The sequence below is a fragment of the Vulpes lagopus genome, chromosome 11 (assembly GCF_018345385.1).
Source record: "Vulpes lagopus strain Blue_001 chromosome 11, ASM1834538v1, whole genome shotgun sequence".
Taxonomy (NCBI): Eukaryota; Metazoa; Chordata; class Mammalia; order Carnivora; family Canidae; genus Vulpes; species Vulpes lagopus.
This window is the reverse complement of record NC_054834.1, coordinates 64,530,999-64,558,886: the sequence shown is the minus strand read 5'-3', so window position 1 is coordinate 64,558,886 and position 27,888 is coordinate 64,530,999. Positions and strand designations below refer to the sequence as shown.

At 39.4% G+C, this 27,888-nt stretch overlaps 1 protein-coding gene and 1 pseudogene across 1 annotated transcript; one reads left to right on the top strand and one right to left on the bottom strand.

The window, feature by feature from the left end:
- Positions 1-3,212: 3,212 nt before the first annotated feature.
- Positions 3,213-9,641, top strand: LOC121471633 (annotated as a pseudogene).
- Positions 9,642-16,916: 7,275 nt separating this feature from the next.
- Positions 16,917-17,850, bottom strand: LOC121472086 (olfactory receptor 4C11-like). Its single transcript, XM_041723080.1, is given in 2 exon segments — positions 16,917-17,597; positions 17,599-17,850. Coding segments are annotated over 2 exon segments (933 nt in total).
- Positions 17,851-27,888: the final 10,038 nt, after the last annotated feature.

Genomic DNA, 27,888 nt, shown 5'->3' with positions numbered 1-27,888 from the left:
AAACAATGAACAGGTGGAAGTCCATTGAGATTCCAAGCTGGGACGATAAGCATGATTTTGTGTGGTTCCAGGGCCAGGTTTCTTAATTATAACTTCTACCAAAAATGGTGATAACTTGGGTCTTTCTTATCTTTAGCTCTGTGAATACATCATCATCAGAGATTTTTTTTTTAAAGCACTATGTGGAGTTCTTAATGAAATGTATACACACAGAAACACACACACACACACACACACACACACACTCCACCATAAATACCCGGGTACAGGCAATAACTAGAATAATCAGATTTGTAAAAAAAAAAAAAAAAAGAAAAGAAAATTAAAATGAGAGTAATATTCAGTGATGTGTTCATTTGTTAGAGAAAAATATATATGAAATTCTGTTTGCAGGAAGTGAAGGAGAGATGTGTGATACATGGCTCACTGTATTCAGTAAAGCCTGTTTGATTATCACATTGGAGAAAATATCTTTTCCTAGCCATGCATTTCAGCATTGTATTTGCCCTATTGTTTGAATCAAGTCACCTACTCATATCGGATGTTCTTGTTTTCATTCAGTTTCTTCAGTTTTTCATTTTAGTCCCTTTATGTAGGTTGGGGACTACTGGCTACAAGAGAAGTCATGATTAGTCAGGTAGCAGAGCATATGAATGGGATCTTAGAATTACAGTGGTGATCTTTAATGTGATCCCTCCTCCATTACTTACTTTTTTGGGTAAAGAAAATGAATCCTAGAGAATGGAAAACTTTCAAGAGCAGAGGATTAGAACAGGTGCTTTGTTTTTTAAGTGTTTTATCTCTTTTTCATATGCTCATACCACCCCTCCCTTTGGAGCCTTGCTAGGTTTAGTTTCTACTGTGTTTTGCAGGACTTAGATCAGAACCCTATAGCTCAGATCTCTGTTATTTTCCTGTATCCTATTGTGTATCCAACATATCCATATTGAGTGCTCACTACATTTCTATCACAGTTCTAAATGCTAGAAAGTGACCTTAAATATTTCACAGTAGACCCTTATTCTTTAAGGAAAATGGAAAAGAGGTCAAAATGGGAAGAAGAAACGGTGGTGCCAAGTCCTGCTGAGCTTCTGAGTTTAAGAAGATACCTATGGCCTAGATCATTCAGAAAATTTATCTACTAAAAAATTATCTACATATCTACATTATCAGAAAAATATAATAAAGCTGATGATAAATAATACCTCAGTTGTGCAGCATGTGCTATTTTCTTTTTACCTCCAAAACCCATATAAGCTTATTATTACTGTTTTCATTGAACATATGAGAAAATTTAAGATCATTCAGCTTAAATGTTATGTTCAATAGTTTCCATTAGTTTCCATTAGACTCTGAATAAACCTTCCTGCCCCACAGTCTTTTCATTGCAGTCTTTACTTCTGAATGTGAGTCATTAAAGTTGACTCTTGACCACTAATATTCTGTCTTATTCTTCTCCTATCCTACACTTTCCATTCTCCTCATTCTTGCTTTTCTTTCTTTTCTCTTCCTACTTTCATCAAACCTACTTGCTTTTTCATACAATGTCCAACACGCCAGACCCTTCCCACTTTCTACTCTTAGAGGGAACTTACAAGCTTCTTACCCCTGGCTAGTTTTATCACATACAGAGCTGATTTCTTGACCTCATTAGACCTTTTAAGAGAGACTATGTGTTCCTTTTCCAATATGTAAATAGCCACAAAGTGGGAAACTGTAGCAATGGACTTTTCCTTCCCACTGGCCAAAGTTTACCCCACTGTGGGCCATTTGCACTGTTCTCTGGCCATGTCACTGGACCCGGCCTGCAGTTGAAGGAAAAGACAGAGCCCAAATTAGCAGCAGGGACATTCATACAGAAAACAAGCTTGATGGGATAGCCACTGAGCAGCTTTAGGTTCCAATCATGTCGCACAGTATCTACTACCTCAGCAGCACAAGGGATATCTGTGGATAGGGTTCAGAAGTGCCCACATGGATGTGAGCTAAAGTCCTGTCAGGTCAGGCTCCTGAGTGACCTAAAGATGAAGAAGAGTTTCCATAACTCTCTTCATTTATGGTCTCTTAGTACCGTGATGAAATATAGGCCACTGCTAAGACATCTCTGGCTACAAGCAAGAGGAGTGCAGGAATCTGAATCTGAGTGATGCATAAAAATCTGGGTGTCATGCTTGATCTGCCTCACACTCAGCTGTTAGCTCTCAGTTGCTTGAATGGTCAGGTGACATTCATCTTCACCCCAAAGGGATTTGACTCTTTCCTTCTTTGCCTTTGTAAGTAGGTCCTCCTGAAACTAGTCATCTTTATAGTAACATAATAAAAGATTTGGAATCTTTGTTCCATATAATTGTATGCTCCTTCCTAAATTTAAAGGCCCATAAAATACTGTGTCTCTTTTCAAGTGATAGGAGATGTGAATAGAAAACACTTCTTTTTGATTTTGGGATCTCTACATCCCACAGGCCACAGGATTCTTAAGAACTCTACCCATGTGATAGTCCCCTGAAACTTCACAGTGTTTATCTTCTACTTTCTGCCTTGTGTGAGCTTAGTAGGTGTGTAAGTTACCTACTCCTATATACTGGGAACTATCGCTAAACCAAAAATTAGTGGCTTACAACTACAAATTTAATCCTGGAATTAGTTTTATTTTTTTAAGTTTATTTATTTATTTATTTGCTTGTTTGTTTATTTATTTATTTATTTAAGAGAGACAACATAGAAGGACAGTGAGAGGGAGAAGCAGATTCTGGTTGGCTAGATCCCAGGACTGTGAGATCCTGACCTGGGCTTAAGGCAGATGCTTAAGGGACTGAGCCACCCAGGCACCCCCACCCCAATTAATGGTTTTAAATTGCAAAATCAAAACTTAAAGGTTAATTTATTTCTTTTTTAAAGATTTTATTTATTTATTCATGAGAGACAGAGAGAGAGAGAGGCAGAGATATAGGCAAAGGGAGAAGCAGGCTCCCCGCAAGGATGCCAATATGGGACTTGATCCTGGGACTCCAGGATCACACCCTGAGCCAAAGGCACAGTCTAAGCTGCTGAGCCACCCAGCCATCCCAAAACTTAAAGGTTTAACATAAAAGCAATTTATTTGAATGATTCTGCAATGTGGGTTGGATTCAGCTGTGTGGTCCTTCTCCTAGTTTCACACTGAAACATTCTCAATGGTATGGATGGAGTATGAATGGAGTACATGGTCCAAGATGGCCTCATTCATACAACCGGATGTCTGCTCAGGTATGTCTGTTCTCATTCACTCTTCAGGATTGTAGATTGGGCTATACGACACCACAGTTGTTTCAGGGCATTGGCTGTTTCACAAAAGCAAAAGTTTTAAATCCTTTCACACTAACTTTTAGGGATTATACAACATGATTTTTACCTCCTTCTCTTCATGTGGTTAAAGGTTACATGAGACATGTGTCACAAGTTTAGCCCAGATAAAAGCATGGAGACATAGGTTCCCTCTTTATTAAAATTAAAATCAATTAGCATAGAATATTTTTAATGGTTCCAGGTATAAAAACTAATGATTCAATATTGTATATATTTCAAAAAGATCATCACAAAATCTAGGTAGCATCCACCACCACATATTGTCATAATTTTTTTCTTGTGATAAAACCATTTAAGAGCTACTCTTTGCAATTTTCAAATAAAGAATATAGTGTTAACTAGAGTTACTGTGTGTACATTATTACATTCAATTATGTAAGATTTTATAACTGGAATTTTCTTCCTTGACCACCTTCACCCATTACATAATCCCTTCCTACCCCTCACTCTGGCAACCTCCAAACTGCACTCTGTATCTGTGAGTTCAGTTTATTGATCTTTTTTTGTTTAAGATTCTACATGTAAATGGGATCATATGGTATTTGTCTTTATGTTTATTTATTTAGCATAAGGCCCATAATGATCCAACTATACTGTTACAAATGGTAATATTCAAAAGCAGACCAATATCTAATTTTTATGAGGACAGACATTGGGGCTATTTTGTTGGAGCTAGACCTGTCAGGATCTCCTGACTATATAATGTTTAGTCCTCACATCCCTCAGCTCCAGTTGGGGCTTTGTGCTGTGCTCCTTAAGCCCCTGGGGCATGTACTTCTCCAGCAGCGCAACGAAACTTCGCCTTTAGTGGGTAGCATTGGGCTCTACACTTGGCTGTTGAAGCAGTTATCCTGGATATAGGTCACATGGCACCATTTTGCAGATTAGAAACAGATGTCCTTTTCTTATGCCACAACCTATTTATTTCCTGATAACAAAATTTCTGAGTCATTCTATATAAATGAATCAAATTATCAAATGAAATGTTGATCACTTAACATTTTAGTTCTAAAAGAGATCCAAAGTCATTATTATGCAGTGATTTTAATACAACATTTACATAACTTCTGTCCATGATAAGTATATTTTTAGTAATAGTTGCTGTATGGCCTTTTATTCTGTACAAATGATCATTATATTTAACGTTTATCTGGGTTTTTAAAAATTGTTGTCTTTTTATTTAAATTCAATTAGACTACATATACCTCATCATTCATTTCAAATGCAGTTTTCAATAATTTATCTGTTTTTAGCAGCTTATTGAAATAGAATCTATGCATATCATACAATTCAATTATTTAAGGTATATAATTTGATGGTATACAATTTAAAGTATGAAATAATCAACACTGTCTAATTTTACAATATCTTTGCCCCCCCAACAAGAAATTGCATAGCCATTCACAGTCACTTATTCCTCTCCATCACCATCAACAGCAGTCCTAGACAAATACAATCTACTTTCATTTTTTTCTTGTTTTTTTTTTTTTTCTGAGAGTGAGAGGACATATGTGTGTGTTGGGGGGTGGTGAGGTGCAGAGAAGAGATTCTTAAGCAGACTCTGTGCTGAGCTCTGTATTGTCTACTCTATAACTTTATGTAAATTGAAACACAGCATTTACTCATCATGCATGGTCTCTTTGTTCTGAACTTTATCATACTGACGTGTGTATCATTAGTTCATTACTTAGCTGAAGATTATTCTATCTTGGCAACTTCTGCCTTTCAAGTATAGTGTATTTGCATTTAATGTAGTTGTTCATTATTTTGGCATAAGGTCATCTCTTTGTAGTTTACTTTTTGTCCCCTTTATAACCTATTTTATTTCTTTTCTATATTCTTTTGAGTTAATTTAGATGATTTTTGTCTAATAGTCAATCATATCATTTTAATATCTTTTGAAATAATAGACTTTATTTTTAAGACAGTTTCAGGTTTACAGGAAAATTGAGAGAAGCTATGGAGATTTCCTTCATCTCCTCTGATTTATAAATAGGCAGAGGGACTGAATAGCCTTTTTTGCAAAGGCATACAGATACATCCAAAGGAGCTCAACATCACTCATCACCATGAAAAGGCAAATGAATATCATGAGATATCATTTCACATCTGTTAGAATGACTATTATTGGGAAGATAAAAGATCAGTAATGTTGGTGAGCATGTATAATAAAGGGATCTCATCATGTCATTGATGCGTATGTAAATTACTACAGTCATTAGAGAAAATTGCATAGAGTTCCCTCAGAAAATTAAAGCTAGAACTGCTGCCCACCAGTCCTACTGTTGGGAATATATCCAAAGGATCTGAAATCATGATTGTGAAGGGCTATCTGCATTCCTATGTTCAATGCATCATTATTCACAGTAGCCATGGTGTGAACGCAACCTCATCCTTGACTAATGAATCAATATAGAAAATGTGAGATATATATGATTCAGACTTTAAAAAGAAGAGAGTTCTGCCATTTGCAATAACATAAAGAGCTGGGAGACTTTATGTTAAGTGAAATACTGCATGAACTCACAAATAGGTTGAAATGCTATAGTTCACTTCACAGAAGCAGAAAGTAGAATGGTGGATACCAGGGGCCAGGGATGGGAAAATGAAGAGAAGTTGGCCCATGGTTATAAGGCTTCAGTTATGTAGAATGAATAAATTCTAGAGATCTAATATATAGCATGGTCACTATGGTTAACAATGCCATAATGCATACTTGAAATTACAGAAAGGATAGATCTTAAATAAAATCTTACACACACACACACACACACACACACACACATATATATACACAATGGTAACTATATAAATAAAATAGATATGCTACTTAGATTGTGGTGATGTTTTCACATTATATGTATATCAAAATAACATTTTACAACTGAAATATATATATTTTTGTATGTCAATATGCCATCTTTGGAACACTAATGCAGTCACTAAGCTTCATAATATCCCAGAAAGCAAAAAGTAGTGAGAACAGTGAAAACGTGATATTTTAATGAACTTGTTTTAAAATAATCCCTGACAGGAGGAAAATATTGGTATTGAAAAGGTTTTCCAGGTAAATAATGAAAAGCAGAATTAAACATGAAATGGATTCTTGTAATAGTTACTAACCACGTGGTACCCTTGAATACACTGAAATCAAAGAGTTTATTTATTTATTTCAAAATGTATATTTAAATTCCATTTAGTTAACATTCAATGTAATAAAAGTTCCAGGTGTACAATTTAGTAATTCAACACTTACACCAACACTCAGCTCATCACAACAAGTGTATTCCTATTTCCCATCATCTATTTAACCCACCTCCCTTCTGGCAACCATCAGTTTATTCTCTATATTTAAGAGTCTGTTTCTTTATTTGACCCCTTTCTCTTTTTTTCCTGATAGTTATTTGTTTTGTTTCTAAAATTCCACATAAGTGAAATCATATTTCTAGGAGTTGCTTCACTTAGCATAATACTCTCTAGCTCTTTCCTTGTCATTGCAAATAACTATTGCAGATAATGCTTCTATAAACATCTGGGTGCACATATCCCATTGATTTAGTATGTATGTATCCACAGAAATCAATTAATTTTAAAGAATCATGATATTACACCTGGCATGCCCATATTCAAGGCATGGCTTTTAATTCTTCTGGTCACTGTGAGCATCAATATTCTATTGGCAACTCTAACTTGTGAATAGACACTATTCCTTTATTAGGAAAGGACAAACAGGAAAGAAAGTGGCTTCCTTTTTTTTAAGATTTTATTTTATTTATTCACAAGATACACACAGAATGAGAGAAAGAGAGAGAGAGAGAAAGAAAGAGAGAGAGAGGCAGAGACACAGGCAGAGGGAGAAGCCGGCTTCATGCAGGGAGCCTGATGTGGGACTTGATCCTGGGTTTCCAGGATCAGTCCCTGGGCTGAAGGTGGCGCTAAACCGCTGAGCCACACAGGCTGCCAAAGAAAGTGGCTTCCTACTGCTAAAGTAGGTTCTCTCTAGCTTCATTAAAGAGAGACAAGCCAAATGAGTTTTTATGAACGTTTCTGGTACTTCCTTTTAATCCATCAATAGAACCCAAATTTAAATGAAATAATATACATTTTCCCCCTCATTTTATCTATCATCTATCTATCATCTATCATCTATCATCATCTATGTATCTCTCTCTCTCCCTCTCTCTCTCTCTCTATCATCTATCTATCTATCTATCATCTATCTATCTATCTATCTATCTATCTATCTATCTATCTATCTATCTATTATCTATCTATCTATCTATCTATCTATCTATCAATCATCTATTTCTTTATTTATTTTTATTGGAAATCGATTTGCCAACATACAGTGTAATACCCAGTGCTCATCCCATCAACTGCCCCCGCTCAGTGCCTGTCACTCAGTCATCCCATTCCCCGCCCACCTCACCTTCAACTACCCCTTGTTCGTTTCCCAGAGTTAGAAGTCTCTCATGTTCTGTCTCCCTCTCTGATATTTCCCATTCATTTTCTCTCCTCTCCCCTATAATCCCTTTCACTATTTTTTATATTTCCCAAATGAATGAGACCAAATAATGTTTGTCCTTCTCCAAATGACTTACTTCACTCAGCATAATACCCTCCAGTTCCATCCACGTTGAAGCAAATGGTGGGTATTCATCATTTCTAATGGCTGAGTAATATTCCATTGTATACATAGACCACATCTTCTTTATCCATTCATCTTTCGATGGACACCGAGGCTCCTTCCACAGTTTGGCTATTGTGGACATTGCTGCTAGAAACATCAGGGTGCAGGTGTCCTACCGTTTCACTGCATCTGTGTCTTTGGGGTAAATCCCCAGCAGTGCAATTGCTGGGTCCTAGGGTAGCTCTATTTTTAACTCTTTGAGGAACCTCCACACAGTTTTCCAGAATGGCTGTACCAGTCTGGATTCCCACCAACAGTGCAAGAGGGTTCCCCTTTCCCCATATACTCTCCAACATTTGTTGTTTCCCGTCTTGTTAATTTTCCCCATTCTCACTGGTGTGAGGTGGTATCTCATTGTGGTTTTGATTTGTATTTCCCCGGTGGCAAGTGATGTGGAGCATTTTCTCATGTGCATGTTGGCCATGTCTATGTCTTCCTCTGTGAGATTTCTGTTCATGTCTTTTGCCCATTTCATGATTGGATTGTTTGTTTCTTTGGTGTTGAGTTTAATAAGTTCTTTATAAATCTTGGAAACTAGCCCTTTATCTGATACGTCATTTGCAAATATCTTCTCCCATTCTGTAGGTTGTCTTTTAGTTTTGTTGACTGTATCCTTTGCTGTGCAAAAGCTTCTTATCTTGATGAAGTCCCAATAGTTCATTTTTGTTTTTGTTTTTTTTTTGCCTTCGTGGATGTATCTTGCAAGAAGTTATTGTGGCCGAGTTCAAAAAGGGTGTTGCTGTGTTCTCCTCTAGGATTTTGATGGAATCTTGTCTCACATTTAGATCTTTCATCCATTTTGAGTTTATCTTGTGTATGGTGTAAGAGAATGGTCTAGTTTCAATCTTCTGCATGTGGATGTCCAATTTTCCCAGCACCATTTATTGATGAGACTGTCCTTTTTCCAGTGGATAGTCTTTTCTGCTTTGTCGAATATTAGTTTACCATAGAGTTGAGGGCCCATTTCTGGTACAAGGCAGAGCTCAACGGGAAAGATGGCTTCATTCCCAAGAATTACATAGAAATAAAACCACATCCGTGGTTTTTTGGCAAAATCCCCAGAGCCAAGGCAGAAGAAATGCTTAGCAAACAGCGGCATGACGGGGCCTTTCTCATCCGAGAGAGTGAGAGTGCCCCCGAGGACTTCTCCCTCTCTGTCAAGTTTGGAAATGATGTACAGCACTTCAAGCTGCTCCGAGATGGAGCTGGGAAGTATTTCCTCTGGGTGGTGAAATTCAATTCTCTGAACGAGCTGGTCGATTATCACAGATCTACATCCGTCTCCAGAAACCAGCAGATATTCCTCCGGGACATAGAACAGGTGCCACAGCAACCGACGTACGTCCAGGCCCTCTTTGACTTTGATCCCCAGGAGGATTGAGAGCTGGGATTCCGTCGGGGAGACTTTATCCACGTCATGGATAACTCAGACCCCAACTGGTGGAAAGGGGCCTGCCATGGGCAAACCGGCATGTTTCCCCGCAATTACGTCACCCCTGTGAACCGGAACGTCTAAGAATCAAAGAAGAGATTATTTAAAGAAAGTGAAAAATTTAAAACACATACAAAAGAATTAAACCCCCAAGCTGCCTTAACAGCAGCCCATGAGGGGAGCTCAGAACACCTGTCTGGGTCACCTGGTGACCCTCTCACTTTGGTTGGAACTTTGGGGGGGTGGGGGGGGGCGTTGGATATAAAAATGCCAAAACTTACCTATAAATTAAGAAAAGAGTTTTTATTACAAATTTACACATTACAAATTTACAAATTTACAAATTACAAATTTTCACAAATTTACAAATTTACAAATTACGAATTTACAAATTACAAATTTTCACCGCTGCTCCTGTTTCTCCTTTGTCCTCTTTTTCATCCTTCTCCTCTTCTGTCCATCAGTGCATGACGTCTAATGCCACATATAGTCCTAGCTGATGCCAATAATAAAAGAAAAGAAACCAAAAAAAATTTCTGGATTCTCTATTCTGTTCCATTGATGTGTCTGTTTGTGTGCCAGAACCACACTGTCTGGATGATCACAGCTTTGTAGTACAACTTGAAATCCAGTATTGTGATGCTCCCAGCTCTGGTTTTCTTTTTCAATATTGCCCTGGCTTTTGGGGGGTCTTTTCTGATTCCACACAAGATTATTTGTTAAGATTATTTGTTCCAACTCTCTGAAGAAAGTCCATGGTATTTTGATAGGGATTCCATTGAACGTATAAATTGCCCTGGGTAGAATTGACATTTTCGCAATATTAATTCTTCCAACCCATGTGCACGGGATATTTTTCCATCTCTTTGTGTCTTCCTCAATTTCTTTCAGAAGTGTTCTGAAAAGTGTTCTTAGGGTATAGATCCTTTACCTCTTTGATTAGGTTTATTCCTAGGTATCTTATGCTTTCAGGTACAATTGTAAATGGGATGGACTCCTTAGTTTCTCTTTCTTCAGTCTCATTGTTAGTGTATAGAAAAACCACTGACTTCTGTGCATTGATTTTGTATCCTGCCACAGGCCTAATTGCTGTATGGGTTCTAGCAATCTTGGGGTGGAGTCTTTTGGGTTTTGTATGTACAGAATCATGTCATCTGTGAAGAAGGAGAGTTTGACTTCTTCTTTGCCAATTTGAATGTCTTTTATTTCTTTTTGTTGTCTGATTGCTGAGACTACGACTTCTAGTACTATGCTGAATAGCAGTGCTGAGAGTGGACATCCCTGTCTTGTTCCTGATCTTAGGTGAAAGGCACTCAGTGTTTCTCCATTGAGAATGGTATTTGCTGTGGGCTTTTCATAGATGGCTGTTAAGATGCTGAGGAATGTTCCCTTTATCCCAACACTCTGAAGAGTTTTGATCAGGAAGGGATACTGTATTTTGTCAAATGCTTTTTTTGCATCCTTTGAGAGGATCATAAGGTTCTTGTTTCCTCTTGTTGATATGACCTATCATGTTGATTATTTTACTAGTGTTGAACCACCTTGCATTCAGGGATAAATCCCACTTGGTCTTGGTGAAAAATCTTCTTAATGTATTGTTAGATTCTATTGGCTAGTATCTTGCTGAAAATTTTTGCATCTGTGTTCATCAGGGATATTGGTCTATAATTCTCCTTTTTGGTGGGGTCTTTGTCTGATTTTGGAATTAAGGAGATGCTGGCCTCATAGAATGAGTTTGGAAGTAATCCATCCCTTTTTATCTTTTGGAACAGCTTTAGTAGAATAGGTATTGTTTCTTCTTTAAATATTTGATAGAGTTCCCTTGGGAAGCCATCTAGCCCTGGACTTTTATGCCTTGGGAGGTTTTTGATGACTGCTTCAATTTCCTCTTTGGTTATTGGCTTGTTAAGGTTTTCTATTTCTTCCTGTTCCAGTTTTGGTAATTTGTGGTTTTCCAGAAATGCATCTATTTCTTCTTGATTGCCTAATTTATTGATGTATAGCTGCTCATAATACATTTTATTTTTTATTTATTTTTTTTTAATTTTTTTTTGTATTTATTTATGATAGTCACACACACAGAGAGAGAGAGAGAGGCAGAGACACAGGCAGAGGGAGAAGCAGGCTCCATGCACTGGGAGCCCGACGTGGGATTCAATCCTGGGTCTCCAGGATCGCGCCCTGGGCCAAAGGCAGGCGCTAAACCGCTGCGCCACCCAGGGATCCCATCATAATACATTTTAAAATCGTTTGTATTTCCTTGGTATTGGTTGTGATCTGTTTTCATTCATGATTTTATTAGAGTCTTTTCTCTTTTGTTTTTATAATGCTGGTAATGGTTTATCTTATTAATTCTTTCAAAGAACCAACTCCTGGTTTTGTTGAACTGTTCTATAATTCTTCTGATCTCTGTTTCATTGGGTTCTTCTCGAATCTTTATTAACTCTCTTCTTCTGCTTGGTGTAGGTTTTATTTGATGTTCTTTCTCCAGTTCCTTTAGGTGTGTGGTTAGCTTGTCTATTTGAGGTTTCCCCATTTTTTTGAGGTATTGCGATGTATTTCCCTCTTAGGACTGCTTTTGCTCTATCCCAAAGATTTTGAATGGTGGTATCTTCATTCTCATTAGTTTCCATGAATCTTTTAAATTCTTCTCTAGTTTCCTGGTTGACACTTTCATCTTTTAGCAGGATGGTCTTTAAATTCCATGTGTTTGAATTTCTTCCAAATTTCTTTTTGTGATTTAGTTCTAGTTTCAAAGCATTATGGTCTGAAAATATGCAGGGGACAATCCCAATATTTTGGTATCGGTTGAGACCTGAATTGTGACGCAGTATGTGGTCAATTCTGGGGAAAGTTCCATGTACACTTGAGAAGAATGGGTATTCAGTTACATTCAGATTTAAAGTTCTGTATATATCTGTGAAATCGATCTGGTTCAGTGTATCATTTAAAGTTCTTGTTTCTTTGGAGATGTTGTAACTAGATAATCTGTCATTTGCAGAGAGTGCTGTGTTGAAGTCTCCTACTACTAGTGTATAATCATCTAAGTATGTCTTTATTTTGGTTATTGATTGCTTTACTTGGAAGCTCCCACATTAGGGGCATAAATATTCATGATTGTTAGGTCCTCTTATTGGATAGAGCATTTAAGTATGATATAGTGTCCCTCTTCATCTCTTACTCCAGTCATTGGGATAAACTTTAATTTATCTGATATGAGGATTGCTACCCCAGCTTTCTTTTGAGGAACATTTGAATGGTAAATGTTTCTCCAACCTTTCCGTTTTCAGCTGTAGGTGTCCTTCGGTCTAAAATGAGTCTCTTGTAGTCAGCAAATAAATGGGTTTTGCTTTTTCATCCAGTCTGAAACCTTGCATCTTTGTGATAGGATCATTTAGCCCTTCACGTTCAGAGTTACTATTAAAGTATATGAATTTAGTGTCATCATAATACCTATTCATTCCCTGTTTTTGTGGATTATTTCTTTGTGCTTCCACTTTCTTTTACAGGGTCCCCCTTCCTATTTCGAGCAGAGCTGGTTTGGTGGTCACATATTCTTTCAGTTTCTGTCTATTTTGGAAGCTCTTTATCTCTCTTTTATTCTGAATGAGAGCCTTGCTGGATAAAGTATTCTTGGCTGCAGTTTCTTCTCATTTAGGACCCTGAATATAACCTGCCAGCCCTTTCTGGCCTGCCAGGTCTCTGTAGAGAGGTTTGTTGTTAATCTAATATTTCTCCCCATATAAGTTAGAGATCTCTTCCCTCTTGCTTCTTTAAAGATAGATTTTCTCTTTATCTTTGGAATTTGCAAGTTTCACTATTAAATGTTAAGGTGTTGAATGGTTTTTATTGATTTTATGGGGGGACCTCTCTATCTCCTGGATCTGAACGCCTGCTTCCCTCCCCAAGTTAGGGAAGTTCTCAGCTATGATTTGTTCAAATTCTTTTCTGGCCCTCTGTCCCTCTCGGCACTCTCTGGAACCCCAATTATATGTAGATTTTTCCTTCTGGGGCTATCATTTATTTCCCTTAACCTTTCCTGATGGTCTTTTGTTTTTCTCTTTTGTCCCCAGCTTCTTTCCTTGCCATCAACTTGTCTTCTATGTCACGCACTTTTCTTCCACCTCATTAACCCTGATTGTTATGACCTCCAGTTTGGATTGCATCTCATTTAATTGATTTCTAATTTCAGCCTGATTAGATCTAAATTCTGCAGTCATGAAGTCTCTTGAATCCTTTATGCTTTTTTCCAGAGTGACCAGTAGCTTTATAATTGTGCTTCTGAAATGGCTTTCTGACATCGAATTGTAACCCAAATTCTGTAACCCTGTGGCAGAGAGAACAGTTTCTGATTTTTTTCTTTGGTGGGAATTCCTTCCTTTTTGTCATTTTGCTCAGTGCAGAATGGCTGTATGAATGGGCTGAGCCAAGAATATCAACTACAACCTAAGTCAATTTCATCCTAGATGATTCTGCCGAGGTCAGAGACTCGAAATTGAGAACATAGATCAGAATGAAATAAAACAAAAGGAACACTAAAATGACAAGAAATTTTTTTTAAAAAATAGTAAAAAATAAAAGGCCGAGGATCCCAAAGAAAAAGAAGAAAAAAGAAGAGAAAAGAGCAAACGTAAAGAGGAAAAATAAAAGAAAAAAAAAAGGAGAGGAATAAGGGAGAGGGGGACTGGGAGATATTGGCGGTGATGAAGGTGTAGTGGAGGGAGAATGTAGTCTACCTGAAGGGTCCTAGAGGGTGATCCTCTTGTTTCTGTGTATATTAAGTTCTGTATGTTAGAATCTACTCAGTCCCAAATTTATATAAACAGGAAATACTTGTAGAAAGCCCCAAAACTGACCACTACAGCATAAATGAGATAAAGGAAGGGGGCAGAATGGGAATGAGGAATCTCACAGAATGATCCAGCATGGTATACCCCTTGGTTCTGGGTGTGTTCTGGTCATGTTTTAGAAGGTAATAACTTCCACCATTATAGAACAAAATGAGGCAGAGAAAACAAAAAACACAAAACAAAACAAAAAAACATACCTTGTGTATCTCCCGAAATTAAGTTGAGTATGTTGAAGGGAATCTAGAAGTGGAAAATATATCTAAGACCTTATGAAAATGGTCTTAATGGTTTAAATACGAAAGTCAAAAAGGAAGAAACTTAAAAATGGTAAAATATTGTAGCTAGGTCGGAAATTTAAAAAAAAATAGGAAATTTACAGTCTGACATAAAAACGAGTTGTCCTGTAAAAAGGAAAAAACAAAAGGAGGGATGCTGCCTAGTTCTATATACTGTAAATCCTTGACTTCCCCTGGAGCTTTCCAGCCTGCTGGGTCAAGAACTTGCTCTTCCCCTGTCCTTCCAGGTGGTCTTCTGGGGGAGGGGCCTGTTGTGCTGATTCTCAGGTGTGTGTACCTAGAGAGCTGCCCTCCCTACCACTGGGTTCCAGGCTCAGTGTGAGCTGTTTATCCTGTGAGGCCCTATCCCCTGACGGCCCTACCCGTCCCAGGCACAGGGTGACACCAGGAGGAACAATCCCACTGGTGTCAGCCAGCTCTCCAGCCTTGGTGTCAGCTTCCGCAGTAACTCCCGCAGGTCCCAGTCCGCAGAGGCCTGGATGCTCCAGGGGGTCGGGGGGCGCTGACCTGTACAGCTCAGGGCACTCTGCAGCAGGAGCATCCTTGCTGTCCTGTGCTCTCCCCTCCTCTGCCTGTCCTGGGGGAGCCACAGGATCCTGGGCTGTGCCCCCTGGTGCCCTGGGATCCCAGGCCTGTGCTGCTGGAATCACGCTCCCTGTCCAACGGCCCCGAAGGCAGCAGGGCACAGCCCCCTCCACCTGGAGCCGCCTCCTGACCTACTGGCTTCTCCCCGAGGTGCCCCCGGCGCCCTCCAGCCCTTTACCGCACTTGGCCCGGGGTTTGTGGCATGCTCTCCCCTGGGGCACACCTCCTCTGTTAGTGACCCTGGGGACCTGAGGGCTCCATTGCCCCTCCTTCGACCCTGCCCGAGTTCCTTGCTAAGCGCCTTTCCATCCGGGAAGAATCCGGTGCAGAATTATAAATTTCCCCCTTCTCCGAGGCTGGGATATCCTGTCCCCCGAGGCTCCCTCTGCTGCCTTAGCCCCGCTCCTCGTGGGGCCCCTTCCCCACTGGATTCTTTTTTACTTTTTTCCACCCTCCTACTTTGTTAGAAGCCAAAACCTTTCTATGTGTAGGGTACAGGCTGTTCTCTCTTTAAAATCTCAGGTCAGATTTGTAGGTTTTCAGGATAGTTTGAAAGTTATCTTTGGAAGTTGGTGGGGCCAGGTGAATTGAGGCCCCTGCTTCTCGGCCATATTGCCCATTTTTTCCCCCATCAAACTAGGTTTTACCTTTCTGTACTTCAATCTCAGAAAATATGTTGTATCTATGGTGTATTTTAATTTCTTATTTAGTCTTGCCAGCCTAGATTATTTTGCCTCCTTCCTTCTTTGTCTTACAGAATTCTCTGGTATAGCACTTATATACCAATCACACAGATTAGCTGGATATCTCAATATCTTTGTAATAAAACACTAAAAATCCCATACATAAGGCATCAATTATGTTAATAGCCAAAAGAAACAATAAGAAAAATGTGTATATATATATATATATATATATATATATATATATAAAGAATTTATATATATTATACATTTATATCTAAGGTATGTGTGTGGGTGTATACATATATATGTATACACCCACACACACACACACACACACACACACACACACACATCTTTAGGCCTTTGGTTCACATGTGTGGAACTTTTTAAAGATAAACTAATGGGGGATCCCTGGGTGGCTCAGTGGTTTAGTGCCTGCCTTTGGCCCAGGGCATGATCCTGGAGTCCCAGGATCAAGTCCCACATCAGGCTCCCTGCATAGAGCCTGCTTCTCTCTCTACCTGTGTCTTTGTCTCTCTCTCTCTCTCTCTGTGTCTCTCATGAATAAATAAATAAAATCTTAAAAAAAATAAAAAAATAAAGACAAACTAATGATATAATGTAAGGATTTCTAACACAAAAAAATAGTTTCATTGCTCTGAATGTGTTGAAAAGACAGTAGGATACCTTATTTGAAACGTGCTATACAGGTAATTACAAGTCATAAAATATTTTATTTATGGATGATCATTTTTTGAACAGTTGTGATTGTATAAATATCTTTCTTATTAATATACCAGAGTGTAGACAGAGTTTTGAGCAGTATTTCACAATCAGCAACATCAAAAGTGAGCTCTCAATAGAAGAAAGAACCAGGCTGGCAATATCAGGGAAGCTACTAGTTTAAGGGCAGAAGTACCGAAAAAAGTAAGGAAATCTGGTGTGATATATTAGAGTGTGTTGGGTAAATCAGGATACACAGTATCATATTTGATATCTGTACAGATTAAGTAATCAACCAAAGTCCTCAATTCATCTTCTGCTTTCTGAGGTAATCTTGATATGCCATAGCTTTCTCATGGCATTTTTCACTTCTGCATTCCTCAGTGTGTAGATGAGTGGGTTGAGAAAAGGTGTCCCAATAGTATAAAATACGGCCACCATCTTGTCCATGGGGAAAGTGGTTGGGGGGCGTGTATAAATGAATATACAGGGACCAAAGAATATGATTACTACAATGATGTGAGAAGTGCAAGTAGAGAGAGCTTTTTTCCTCCCTTCTGCACTGTGGTTTCGCAGTGAATGCAAGATGACAATGTAGGAGATCATCAGAATCACAAAACTGCTTGAGCAAATGGCCCCACTATTAGACACCAACAGTAGGTTGATCACATAAGTGTCCATGCAAGCAAGTTTCAGCAAGGGCTGCAAATCACAGCAGTAATGATCAATCAAATTGGGTCCACAGAATGGCAATCTCAAAGCCAGGATAATCTGGGCTATAGAATGGATAAAAGATCCAATCCATGCCAGAACAATTAGGATGGTGCAGACCCGCCGGCTCATGATGGCTGGGTAATGTAAGGGCTTACAGATGGCCACATACCGGTCAAAGGCCATGAGGATAAGGACTAAAACCTCCATGCAACCAAAGAAATGTAGTGCAAAGACTTGAGTCATGCACTCATTGTAAGTTATGGATATTTTTTGCAGAGAGTGAATCCACAATTAGTCTGGGGGCTGTGGAAGTTGAAAAGCAGGAATCAGCAAGGGACAAATAAAATAAGAAATAGTACATGGGGCTCCCAAGTGTCCGGCTGGACTTGATGGTCACAATAATAAGCAAATTCCCAACCACAGTTCCCAAATAAAAAATGAAAAATATTACAAATACCATTTTCTTTTTCATAGGATCTTGGGTCAATCCTAACAGTATGAACTCAGTAGTACTGTTATTTTGCTGCATTATTTCAGGCAAAGGGAGAAAATGCAGGTTAGAAATAATTAATCTGCAAGGAAACGTTCTGTGAAATGAATACTCTGTATTTGGAGGTTTAATCCATATGTTTGATCATGGAAGTACCACTACCAGTGTATAATCCCCACCATTCATTTGTTTTCTTCTGAATAAAGTGGAAACCACAACATTCACTATTCAATTATTATCTTGGTTGCTTATGAAACAAGAAATATATCAATAACTATAGAGACCTGATTATTTAGGCATAATAAACATTAATTTAGAGGATTCGGTAAGAGAAGGCATCTTTTTGAGCTGAATGTCTTCTTTTAGTTTCTAGCAAGGACCTATTTGGATACAAGTCTACAAGATGGGGAAAATTCATCATGATTTACATAATGCACTTTCATACTATTTCAACATAGTAGTTTAGTTATAAAGTATCTTACAGTAAATATTCTGAACATTCAAGGAATGATGTAGAAACATTTGATAGTGTTTTCCTTAATGAAACCTAAAAGAGAGAAAGAGAGAGGCAGAGAGGACAAGAGATAAACAATCAATATTTTAGCAGTGAATATTCAGTCAATTGGTCAGTCCATTGTGAAACGTATTTTTTAATCTGTTACTATCTCGACTGAGTTTAATTCACTGTTACTAATTCTTAATAATTTCTGTATTTTTACAGTTCTAAATTCAGTTTCTTTTTTTTGGTATATTTTTTTATTGGAGTTCAATTTGCCATCATATAGTGTAACACCCAGCGCTCATCCCGTCAAGTGCCCTCCTCAGTGTCTATCATAAAACATTTTTCTTTTTGTTTAATTTAAAAAAATATTACTTTTTCTGAGAGATCACTGACAGAAAAAGAGAGAGAGTAAACATGACTGCAGTGGAGGGAGGAGCAGAGGAATGAAGTATAGCCTTTTTGCTGAGAAGGGAGTTTGATACAGTGTTCGATTCCCGACTCTAAGATCATATATGGCGCATAAGCAGATGTTTAACCAAGAGAGCCACTTGGAACCCCTAAAACCTTGTACTTTTAAAATTATACATTAATGTATTAATTTATTAGATATAATAGTAAATTATATACATACATATCAATGTATATGTATATATTCATTTATTTATATGTTGCATTTTTGGAATAGAAGTTAGGAGGATGACCTTCTCCATAATATATTTCATTTGAGAGTTCAAAATATGCCATAGTCATGCTGCATTAAAAATAAAGCTTTAAAAACCTAATCCTTGTAGATTGTTTATTAATCTCCTTGGCATATTACAAGTTCATACAAACTGTCTTCTGACATGGGCTGCGGGAAAAGCAAGATTCCAGGGCCACATGAAGGTTTAAGTGTTTGAGAAGGTGGGTGAGTCAGCTGTAGAGCCAATTCTGGACTCAGGGACTTTACCACCTCATGCCACAACAACACTGCCATTCACTACAGGTTCCACTGTAGTTTCAAGAGATGACAAATACGTTCTTTGTCCAAATCCAGCAAAGAAGAATGAAATCTTGTTCATGGTATCTAACAATTAAGTATTATAAAAGGATTATCTATCTATCGTTCTATCAGTCCACCTATTGATCTATCATCTATATACCCATCTACCTATCTACCTGATAGAATTATAGTTTGAGACATTTGTATAGTTCACATAATAATAGAAGAGTGGCATACATGAAAGAAGCAAAATAAAGTGATTTTTATCTGTTCACTGTTGATTTTAAGCATCTAGAAAGAAGTACATATTTAATAATAAGTATTCATAAAATGAATGAAAATTTTAGGAGAATTTACTCTTGATACAATCCAATACTCTTCGGTCCTATTCAATACTCAGTTACCACTGAAAAAGGCTCCTACTCCTTCCAAAGTAAAATCATCATCTCCGTGGAGTATTTTCTGGAACACTCAAATAGGTATTATTTCTATGTGATTATCTCTCCACCAGGAGCTGATGTCCATTTCTTTTATTCCAACTCCTCACCTTAGATTGTAAAACACTTCTAGAAAATTCTCTAAACCTTCTATCTTTCCACAAATTTAACACGTAAAAACGTGTTAGGTGTGCACTGTAGCATTGATCAGATAAATTTTCTCTGAGTATTAAATACAAGTAAGTTAATCCCCAACACAAATCTTACCAGTTTTGATAAGAGCTTATCCAAAGGTTAGGATGTTCAGTCATCCTCTTTTCTTCTCAAGAAAGAAAAGAATTTCTCACTCACATGAGAATTAAAAAACAAAAAAGTGTTCTAAAATTCTGTCTGAGCTCTTTGCTGTCACTGAGGCTCAGGTTCTTGCCTGCATGCCAAAGATAAAGTTTGTCTTGATTTCATCCCACATCTTCTGAAATCCATTCTCACTTGGAATTTTTACTGGAAAATGCTTCTCTTTTGCCTTTCCTGCAGCAGTATTTAAACAGGAATGATGCATAATATAGGAGTCTGGGGAAAGTCATTCCCTAAAGTGTCCCTTCTCTTTTAATTAAAGCACATGAACTAGGTGTGATACAGAACTTAAAGTTCAATATGTACTAATAGATTATGGGGAAAAGGTGATCTCTTCTTGCAATTAAAGGTGTTTAATAGGGTCATAAATAATATCTTTTGAATAGAATGAAAAACCTGTGATTACCACTAGTGGTCTAGAGTCCAGAACTTGGTATCTGATATCATTATTCAAGAAAGTGAATTAATATTTCTTAAGGAAATGGCTGATTCTAGGTTTGGGGCAGGGAATGTGCAAGATGAATTGGAGTACCTTGTAATGCTAGAAGATAAGGATGCTAACACATACACACACATACACAGTCACTCACAGTGTAATGAGAATATTACAAAGGGAGCCAATGGAAAGCCCTTCCATTGCCCAGTGCCAAAACTGGAAAAAAATATTGAGTAACACAATCAATAACACTGAATTGAAATGTACCTCATTGTTTAAAAAATCCACAAGTTGTTATTGATATAACCACTTATATAAATAACTAATAAATCAGAGACAATTGACAAATCTCACATTAAAAAGAATTTCTGGGTAGCCCTGGTGGCTCAGCAGTTTAGTGTCACCTTCAGCCCTGGGTGTGATCCTGGAGACCTGGGATCGAGTCCCATTCAGGCTCCCTGTATGGAGCCTGCTTATCCCTCTGCCTGTGTCTTTGCCTCTCTCTCTCTCTCTCTGTGAGTGTGTCTCTGTGTGTGTGTGTCTCATGAATAAATAAAATCTTTTAAAAAAAAGAATTTTTAATGATTTTGTAGGTAGCTCTCAAAGGGTTACTGGATGACTCTCAATCTCTTATTTGTGGGCTCTACCCAAGTTAAGTTCCTTCCAAAAGTCACATTGCGGAATGAAGAAAGAGGACTAAACCTACAGAGGAGAAATCTAGCAACACCACCTCAGCCAGGTGATCAGGCTAAAAGTAGTGGTGATGAGTCACACTGAAAGTATGTACCTACTGGTATGATGTGATGCAAATGGCCCTTTGTCCAGTAACCTTTGTCCCATAATCCACAACCCAAGTCTAATCCTGAGTACAGTACTAAACTCCACGTGGAGGTTTTATAAAATGTCGGAATAGTTCTCCTCAAAACTGTCAAGTTCATCAAAAACAAAAAAAATGTAAGGGGCCCCCGGGTTGCTCTGTTGGGTAAGCCTCCCACTCTTGTTTTGGCATGATCTCAAGGTACTGGGATCCAGCCTGAGTAGTGCTCTACAATAAGTTTGGAGCCTGCTTCTCTGCACCCTCTCTCTCTCTCCCTCTGCCTTTCCCTCTGATTTGACACACACACACACACACACACACACACTCTCTCTCTCTCTCTCTCATAAATAAATAAATAAATAAATAAATAAATAAATAAATAAATAAATATTTTAAAACTCAAGAAACGTTAAGAATACACTTATTGGGGGGAGGGGCAAGATGGCGGAGGAGTAGGGTCTCCAGGTCACCTGTCCTCAGCAAATTACCTAGAAAACCATCCAATCATCCTGAAAACCTACGAATTCGGCCTGAGATTTAAAGAGAGACCAGCTGGAACGCTACAGTGAGAAGAGTTCGCGCTTCCATCAAGGTAGGAAGACGGGGAAAAAGAAATAAAGAAACAAAAGGCCTCCAAGGGGGAGGGGCCCCGAGGAGCCGGGCTGAGGCCGGGGCGAGTGTCCCCAGGACAGGAGAGCCCCGTCCCGGAGAAGCAGGAGCTGCACCGACATTCCCCGCGGAAAGGGGCTCCCCGGGAATTGGAGCAGGATCCCCAGAAAGGCGGGGATGCCCTCGGGCTCCCTGGGACAGTAACAGAGGAACCGCGCCCCGGAGAGTGCGCCGAGCTCCCTAAGGGCTGCAGCGCTCGGCGGGACCCGGAGCAGCTCGGAGGGGCTCGGGCGGCGGCTCCGCGGAGGGGGCTGCGCGGCTCCGGGAACAGCTCAGCGGCGGCGGCTCGGGCGGAGGAAGAAGCTCCGCGCGGAGGGGGCTGCGCGGCTCCGGGAACAGCTCGGAGGGGCTCGGGCGGCGGCTCCGCGGAGGGGGCTGCGCGGCTCCGGGAACAGCTCGGAGAGGCTCAGGCGGCGGCTCCGCGGAGGGGGCTGCACCGCCGGGAGCGCGAATCCAACAGCGCAGGCCCCGGAGCACAGGGCGCCGGGACACAGCCCAGGATCCGGCCTCCCCCGGGACAGGCAGAGGCCGGGAGGGCCCAGGACAGCAAGGACGCTGTCAACTGAGCAGATCAGTGGCCCCGCCCCGGAGCCCCCAGGCCCTGCAGAAGGAGAGCCCCAGAGCTACTGCGGGGGCTGACTCCAGGGTCCCAGAGCTGCCCCCGCCACTGTGGCTTCCTCCCGGAGCCTCACGGGGTCAACAACCCCCACCGAGCCCTGCACCAGGCAGGGGCAGAGCAGCTCCCCCAAGTGCCAACACCTGAGAATCAGCACAGCAGGCCCCTCCCCCAGAAGACCAGCGAGACGGACCAGTTCCAAGGGAAGTCAAGGGACTTAAACTACACAGAATCGGAAGATACTCCCCCATGGTTTTTTTTGTTTTTTGTTTTTTTGTTTTTGTTTTTGTTTTTGTTTTTTTTTTTTTTTTGTTTTGTTTTGTGCTTTTTTTTCTCTCTTTCTTCTTGATTTCTGATTGCTTCCCCCATCCCCCCTTTTTTCTTTTTTCTCCTTTCTTTCTTTTTCTTTCTTTTTCTCCTCTTTTTCCCCTATTTTTTTCTTCTTTCTCTTTTTTCTTTTTCTCTTTTCTTTCCTTCTCTCTCTTTTTCTCCTTTTCCCAATACAACTTGTTGTTGGCCACTCTGCACTGAGCAAAATGACTAGAAGGAAAACCCCTCAAAAAAAAGAATCAGAAACAGCCCACTCTCCCACAGAGTTACAAAATATGGATTACAATTCAATGTCAGAAAGCCAATTCAGAAGCACTATTTTACAGCTACTGGTGGCTCTAGAAAAAACCATAAAGGACTCAAGAGACTTCATGACTGCAGAATTTAGATCTAATCAGGCAGAAATTAAAAATCAATTGAATGAGATGCAATCCAAACTAGAAGTCCTAACGACGAGGCTTGACGAGGTGGAAGAACGAGTGAGTGACATAGAAGACAAGTTGATGGCAAAGAGGGAAACTGAGGAAAAAAGAGACAGGCAATTAAAAGACCATGAAGATAGATTAAGGGAAATAAATGATAGCCTGAGGAAGAAAAACCTACGTTTAATTGGGGTTCCCGAGGGCGCGGAAAGGGACAGAGGGCCAGAATATGTATTTGAACAAATCCTAGCTGAAAACTTTCCGAATCTGGGAAGGGAAACAGGCATTCAGATCCAGGAAATAGAGAGATCCCCCCCTAAAATCAACAAAAACCGTTCAACACCTCGACATTTAATAGTGAAGCTTGCAAATTCCAAAGATAAGGAGAAGATCCTTAAAGCAGCAAGAGAAAAAAAGTCCCTGACTTTTATGGGGAGGAATATTAGGGTAACAGCAGACCTCTCCACAGAGACCTGGCAGGCCAGAAAGGGCTGGCAGGATATATTCAGGGTCCTAAATGAAAAGAACATGCAACCAAGAATACTTTACCCCGCAAGGCTTTCATTCAAAATGGAAGGAGAGATAAAGAGCTTCCAAGACAGGCAGCAACTGAAAGAATATGTAACCTCCAAACCAGCTCTGCAAGAAATTTTAAGGGGGACTCTTAAAATTCCCCTTTAAGAAGAAGTTCAGTGGAACAATCCACAAAAACAAGGACTGAATAGATATGATGACACTAAACTCATATCTATCAATAGTAACTCTGAATGTGATCGGGCTTAATGACCCCATCAAAAGGCGCAGGGTTTCAGACTGGATAAAAAAGCAGGACCCATCTATTTGCTGTCTACAAGAGACTCATTTTAGACAGAAGGACACCTACAACCTGAAAATAAAAGGTTGGAGAACCATTTACCATTCAAATGGTCCTCAAAAGAAAGCAGGGGTTGCCATCCTTATATCAGATAAATTAAAATTTACCCCGAAGACTATAGTGAGAGATGAAGAGGGACACTATCTCATACTCAAAGGATCTATCGAACAAGAGGACTTAACACTCCTCAATATATATGCCCCGAATGTGGGAGCTGCCAAATATTTAAACCAATTAATAACCAAACTCAAGAAATACCTTGATAATAATACACTTATACTTGGTGACTTCAATCTAGCTCTTTCTACCCTGGATAGGTCTTCTAAGCACAATATCTCCAAAGAAACGAGAGCTTTAAATGATACACTGGACCAGATGGATTTCACAGATATCTACAGAACTTTACATCCAAACTCAACTGAATACACATTCTTCTCAAGTGCACATGGAACTTTCTCCAGAATAGACCACATACTGGGTCACAAATCGGGTCTGAACTGATACCAAAAGATCGGGATAGTCCCCTGTATATTCTCAGACCATAATGCCTTGAAATTAGAACTTAATCACAACAAGAAATATGGAAGGACCACAAACACGTGGAGGTTAAGGACCATCCTGCTAAAAGATGAAAAGGTCAACCAGGAAATTAAGGAAGAATTAAAAAGATTCATGGAAACTAATGAGAATGAAGATACAACCGTTCAAAATCTTTGGGATGCAGCAAAAGCAGTCCTGAGGGGGAAATACATCGCAATACAAGCATACATTCAAAAACTGGAAAGATCTCAAATTCAAAAGCTCACCTTACACATAAAGGAACTAGAGAAAAAGCAACAAATAGACCCCACCCCCAGCAGAAGAAGAGAGTTAATTAAAATTCGAGCAGAACTCAATGATATCGAGACCAAAAGAACTGTGGAACAGATCAACAGAACCAGGAGTTGGTTCTTTGAAAGAATTAATAAGATAGATAAACCATTAGCCAACCTTATTAAAAAGAAGAGAGAGAAGACTCAAATTAATAAAATCATGAATGAGAAAGGGGACATCACTACCAACACCAAGGAAATACAAACGATTTTAAAAACATATTATGAACAGCTGTATGCCAATAAATTAGGAAATCTAGAAGAAATGGACGCATTCCTGGAAAGCCACAAACTGCCAAAACTGGAGCAGGAAGAAATAGAAAACCTGAACAGGCCAATACCAGGGAGGAAATTGAAGCAGTCATCAAAAACCTCCCAAGACACAAGAGTCCAGGGCCAGATGGCTTCCCAGGGGAATTCTATCAAACGTTTAAAGAAGAAATCATACCTATTCTACTAAAGCTGTTTGGAAAGATAGAAAGAGATGGAGTACTTCCAAATTCGTTCTATGAGGCCAGCATCACCTTAATTCCGAAACCAGACAAAGACCCCACCAAAAAGGAGAATTACAGACCAATATCCCTGATGAACATGGATGCAAAAATTCTCAACAAGATACTAGCCAATAGGATCCAACAACACATTAAGAAAATTATTCACCATGACCAAGTAGGATTTATCCCTGGGACACAAGGCTGGTTCAACACTCATAAAACCATCAATGTGATTCATCATATCAGCAAGAGAAAAACCAAGAACCATATGATACTCTCATTAGATGCAGAGAAAGCATTTGACAAAATACAGCATCCATTCCTGATCAAAACCCTTCAGAGTGTTGGGATAGAGGGAACTTTCCTCGACATCTTAAAAGCCATCTACGAAAAGCCCACAGCAAATATCATTCTCAATGGGGAAGCACTGGGAGCCTTTCCCCTAAGATCAGGAACAAGACAGGGATGTCCACTCTCACCACTGCTGTTCAACATAGTTCTGGAAGTCCTCGCCTCAGCAATCAGACAACAAAAAGACATTAAAGGCATTCAAATTGGCAAAGAAGAAGTCAAACTCTCCCTCTTCGCCGATGACATGATACTCTACATAGAAAACCCAAAAGCCTCCACCCCCAGATTGCTAGAACTCATACAGCAATTTGGTAGCGTGGCAGGATACAAAATCAATGCCCAGAAATCAATGGCATTTCTATACACTAACAATGAGACTGAAGAAAGAGAAATTAAGGAGTCCATCCCATTTATAATTGCACCCAAAAGCATAAGATACCTAGGAATAAACCTAACCAAAGAGGTAAAAGATCTATACCCTAAAAACTATAGAACACTTCTGAAAGAAATTGAGGAAGACACAAAGAGATGGAAAAATATTCCATGCTCATGGATTGGCAGAATTAATATTGTAAAAATGTCAATGTTACCCAGGGCAATTTATACATTTAATGCAATCCCTATCAAAATACCATGGACTTTCTTCAGAGAGTTAGAACAAATTATTTTAAGATTTGTGTGGAATCAGAAAAGACCCCGAATAGCCAGGGGAGTTTTAAAAAAGAAAACCTTAGCTGGGGGCATCACAATGCCAGATTTCAGGTTGTATTACAAAGCTGTGGTCATCAAGACAGTGTGGTACTGGCACAAAAACAGACACATAGATCAATGGAACAGAATAGAGAACCCAGAAGTGGACCCTGAAATGTACGGCCATCTAATATTCGATAAAGGAAGAAAGACTATCCATTGGAAGAAAGACAGTCTCTTCAATAAATGGTGCTGGGAAAATTGGACATCCACATGCAGAAGAATGAAACTGGACCACTCTCTTTCACCATACACAAAGATAAACTCAAAATGGATGAGAGATCTAAATGTGAGACAAGATTCCATCAAAATCCTAGAGGAGAACACAGGCAACACCCTTTTTGAACTTGGCCACAGTAACTTCTTGCAAGATACATCCACGAAGGCAAAAGAAACAAAAGCAAAAATGAACTATTGGGACTTCATCAAGATAAGAAGCTTTTGCACAGCAAAGGATACAGTCAACAAAACTAAAAGACAACCTACAGAATGGGAGAAGATATTTGCAAATGACATATCAGATAAAGGGCTAGTTTCCAAAATCTATAAAGAACTTATTAAACTCAACACCAAAGAAACAAACAATCCAATCATGAAATGGGCAAAAGACATGAAGAGAAATCTCACAGAGGAAGACATGGACATGGCCAACATGCACATGAGAAAATGCTCTGCATCACTTGCCATCAGGGAAATACAAATCAAAACCACAATGAGATACCACCTCACACCAGTGAGAATGGGGAAAATTAACAAGGAAGGAAACAACAAATGTTGGAGAGGATGCGGAGAAAAGGGAACCCTCTTACACTGTTGGTGGGAATGTGAACTGGTGCAGCCACTCTGGAAAACTGTGTGGAGGTTCCTCAAAGAGTTAAAAATAGACCTGCCCTACGACCCAGCAATTGCACTGTTGGGGATTTACCCCAAAGATTCAGATGCAATGAAACGTCGGGACACCTGCACCCCGATGTTTCTATCAGCAATGGCCACAATAGCCAAACTGTGGAAGGAGCCTCGGTGTCCATCGAAAGATGAATGGATAAAGAAGATGTGGTTTATGTATACAATGGAATATTACTCAGCAATTAGAAACGACAAATACCCACCATTTGCTTCAACGTGGATGGAACTGGAGGGTATTATGCTGAGTGAAATAAGTCAATCGGAG